This window comes from Watersipora subatra, chromosome 8 (assembly GCF_963576615.1).
Source record: "Watersipora subatra chromosome 8, tzWatSuba1.1, whole genome shotgun sequence".
NCBI lineage: Eukaryota > Metazoa > Bryozoa > Gymnolaemata > Cheilostomatida > Watersiporidae > Watersipora > Watersipora subatra.
In genome coordinates this window covers 7707860-7712275 of record NC_088715.1, presented here as the reverse complement: position 1 = coordinate 7712275, position 4416 = coordinate 7707860, and the positions used below count along the sequence as shown (strand labels likewise).

The following is a 4416-nucleotide window of genomic DNA, read 5'->3' as shown; positions in this document are numbered from 1 at the left end:
TTCTCCAAATCCACATGAACCAGTCTTTACAGATAGTAACACTATTATTAATTGGCAGTTTAATGCTGGTTTATCTTTTTGTCTTCAAATAATAAACATATCAACTTCATGGCAGTCCTTTGTCAATACCTCAGCTAAGTAGAGGCCCAATCTTATTTTGATTTGTACATGGGTTTTTTAGCAATGTTTACTGTATCTTAGATATTGAATAGTCAGTTTAAGTACAAAATGACAGTTGACCCGTCATTGCTTCTATTTTAACAGTTATGACAAAAGGAATGAAGCAATGCATATACTACGGTTGTGATGGAGTGAGTCAAGGAGCAGCCAAGAAGTGTGCAGAGTGTGGTAAGTTTTATATAATTGCGCTAGAAACATTATCATCATGTGAAATCACACTGTTCTGAATTCTATTAGACTGTGCTCGCATTGGCCAAACCATAAGTCACCCATGAAGGTTTGAATAATAAAAATGTATTTGAATTCAAAACTAATCTGTCTCAGAGGTTGTCACATTTATAGAGATCAGCTTTCCCCAAATTAATAGGTACACATTTTTGGCGCCCTTCCCAGTTTGCCTAATATTGTTGACAATATTAGGCAAAAAATATAATCACCGCTTCACTGATTGCCATGTCATTAATTTGATCATTGCTGTTGTAGGGAGGAAGATACAAAGACCAGGCTTGAAAATGAAGATGGAGGAGGCAAGAAAAGAAGCAGCAGAGAGAAGGGAAGGCTTTCGAAATGAGAAGAGTTTGAGGAGCAGATGGGGCGTTATGGAGAAGCTACTAATAGCTGTGAGTATGATTGAGATACCAATGGTCAAAACACTAGCTTTACTGTAAAATTGGGTTTCACTACTTATTCCCTAGCAAGTATGAGTACAGTCCAGAAATTCTGTTTGTATTGTATCTCCACATACATAGGGCACACTTTTTACAATCATGTACAAAAATCGGATCCTTTTTGTTAGGTTGCTAATGCTGAAGGCTACGGTCTTAACATCACACTCACAGCTTGGATGCCTGGCAAGGTACAAGTATATTCCAACTGTGAGTCAGCGGCTTGCCTTGACCAGCTCAAACAAGCGATATCGATGAGGGCTGGAATCAAATATACGGAACAGATGAGAGGTATAAGTGATTTATTTGTCTCCCACATAAAAGGTTTTTTCTTCCAAAAAAATAGAAGATGCATCATTGAATGTTCTAGTTGTTGCGGTGGCTGCAATTTGTAGCAAACAAGAAATATTTGTCATGATTTATGCAGTCCATAAACACAACCGCTAACAACTATTATATGTTATTGAACACGCATGCATGCAAATGTTGATGCGATTATTTTGCCAAGTTTATACAATTTATGTTCTGCTTTATGAAATATTATTTGCAGATGATATGTTTGTGCCCATACAAGGTGAATCTCTTGAGCCCTTTAAACTAAAAGAATGGGCTAAGATTCGCTACAACTCATCAGCATTACCACAGACTACTGGTAAGCAACAACATAGCCCAACCATATTATTCATCCAAGACCTCAATCAAAGTCCGCGAGGAAATAGGGTAAAAAATTTGGGATTGGTAACAGCACTTTTATTGCTTATTATATTGGCATCACATTCAGATGCTCAATATTTGTGTATTATGATAGTCTAAGCCCTCAGACTTCAAACGTGTGGGGTTGCCGGTGCCCACTATTCAACTCCTCTCCTCCTGGATAGGCAGCAACTCCAATAAAAAACCATTTCATTGCTATGGCCTAAATGAGCTTATCCATTATAATTATACAGAAGAACAAAAAGCAGAAGAACCAGCAGCAGAGGAACTGGCAGAACCAGCAGAACCAGGAAGAGCAGCAGACGAACCAGCAGAACAACAATCAGCAGGAGAGTCAGCGATAGAAGGACCGGCCATGCTAGATGAGACTGGGCGATGGGTGCCATTGCAGGAATTGCAGCTTGAAGATTCTCTCAGTAAGATCTCAACACCATGTGCAATACCGGGTTGCCATTGTCATCAGTCAATAGGTGTTCTGCTTACGATACATTTGTTGTCACTTTTGAATACTGTAGAAAGTACTGAAACCTCAAACAAGTTATGTTTCTGGCACCAGTTGGATAGTGGGTGTCAGCGAAACCATTCTTTTGAGCTCATGATTATTTGAAAAAAACCTGTTATCTGTGACCAAAAAGTATATGCTTGTCATATCAAAAAGCTTAATATTTTGGTACTATGTGCACTCATGCGTTAGACTGCAGACCATGTGTAGTCTGTAGGTCAACTTTGATGTTTCATGGCATGTATTAGTGCATTCACTGCCAATTATTAGTTTACTACCATGTTGCTGTTAGAGGAACTGATGAGACCTAATGTTTTCAAAACAGTTCCATTTGTAGTATGATTATACTTTCAAAATACATTCAGCCCAAGAGTCAACTGATAAGATCTGCGTGTCACTACGCAACTTTCTTATGATCAGTATTACATTTATGTATATATTGGATCAATTTGTTCTAATTTGTCTATATTTTTTATTTTGTAAGTTGCAGATCACAGGCAGATGGCAAAAGAAGACACCAATATGACACAAGAGCCAACAGGAGAAACTTTTGACAGAGGTGAGAATAACTCCTAATTTTACCAAACCTATCCTAGGAACAATGGTTTGCAAAAACTTGTCTACCAAAGCAGGTCTCCTGGGAAAAAAGTCATGTGATCTGATGTTAACTGTGGTTTAAATTATCTTTTTACTTGAAGAACGAAAGCTGGACCAAGGAGATGAAGGCACGAGAGAGAGGCATAAGCAACCAAACACAGAAAACCATGACAAACAAGGTGATTGTGGAACAGTCAAAATTTAGAAGGGGGAGAAAGTCCCAAACATGAGGAATTGTTTTTACCATGACGTGACAAGCATGTTATATGGCAGGGGACAGCTTGAAATTTTGTTAATATTATTTTATCTATCCACCCCTTGGTAAATCTGTTGATTGGTTTTTTCTTATCTCCTGACCGTTTAAAACAGGAGGCCTGTACCTCAAATTTAAAATTCTTATAGTTGATAAACCAAAGCAAAGTAGCGGAAAGCAGCAGAGAAAGAAATGGAGCAGCAGAGAAAGCAAGAGGACCAAAATGTCTGCTGACAATGAACAAGGAAGTGAGTTTAAAACTTTAAAGCCCTAGTAGGGAATGGGGAAGGTGTACTTTATGTAAAATATGATTCATTCTAAGGATTTGCTGAATGCCATTGTATCGTATGTATTGATGCATTTCACTTAGCATTCCACTAGTTGAAGTTAAAATGCAGTGCGAAATCCACTTGCATTACAAGTGGTCCCAGCCCTGTATTGTAATGAGTACTTCTAAAATAAGCTAAGGCACCTCTATTTCATTTTGGATCATGTTGGGTAATGTGACAGATTTTGGTGGGATAACGAAATTCTATCTATTTTTATCTCATGCTTGTTTGGATAAAGTTGCTTGGAAGGATGTTCATCTCTGTGTATCATACTCAACATAACAATTTTGTAGTGGAACAACTTACACGCTACTTAGTCAGAGTCCGCCACTTCCTTGACGACAACCTCACAGAGTAAGTTATGAAGATATATTCTATTACATCATCTATGATACTATTAGTCGGCTGATTGTTTTATATCTGTAAGGAGACTGAGTTGAACGAAAAAACTTAAAGACAATGCTACATTTACCTACCTGTGTAATACATTGGCCTGATGTTCATATATTATACATCATACATTTTGTTTGCAAGTTCAACAACTAGTTGTGTTCGCTATCAACGGAGCGATCGGAAATTAGCCAATTGACTGAGTACAATTGGCACAGCTATAGCCAGCTCGGCTAACAGGATCAAATTTCGCACAGTTGACACTGTCTTGGCTATTAACCACAAAGTATGCTCGATTATTAAGGCTATACTCGGCTCCGCTAAAACCAGACGAGTTATTGCTTATATACAGAACCTGAGTTACATACGCATGACCAGCCGAGGGTAAAGGAGGCCGAGCTTAAGGCAAATATAAAGAAAGAAATGAGCAAAACCAACAAGAGCACCTAGAAGTTTAACCTCATGCAGTTATATGTTTGTCGCATATTTAACTGTATCATTATATATTTACTGATAAATATATACTTTCATTGGCTCTGATTAATGGTGATATTTAAACAAAATCATGTTTGTTTGGGCACCGGGCTGCTTCTGCAAAATCAGAGAATTCAACAAACCCAATCATAGAGCCGTGAACTCGAAACTATCAGTCATACACATATCAGACATGCTGATTTTAAATATGCTCTCATAGCCTGTGTGCGTGTATTAGTTTACCCCTAGTAACTGTTTAACATCGTAATTGTCTCCCCACACTGCTTAAGTTGATCCCAGACAAATTGACAC

General features: G+C 38.0%; 1 protein-coding gene across 1 annotated transcript; it reads left to right on the top strand.

Annotated features, from left to right (window-relative positions):
* Window positions 1-266: 266 nt before the first annotated feature.
* Window positions 267-3598, top strand: LOC137401826 (uncharacterized). Its single transcript, XM_068088299.1, has 9 exons — window positions 267-348; window positions 664-800; window positions 977-1136; window positions 1396-1497; window positions 1793-1975; window positions 2552-2620; window positions 2760-2837; window positions 3028-3159; window positions 3534-3598. Exons 1-9 carry the CDS (start codon window positions 267-269, stop codon window positions 3596-3598), a joined length of 1008 nt encoding a protein of 335 aa, XP_067944400.1.
* Window positions 3599-4416: the final 818 nt, after the last annotated feature.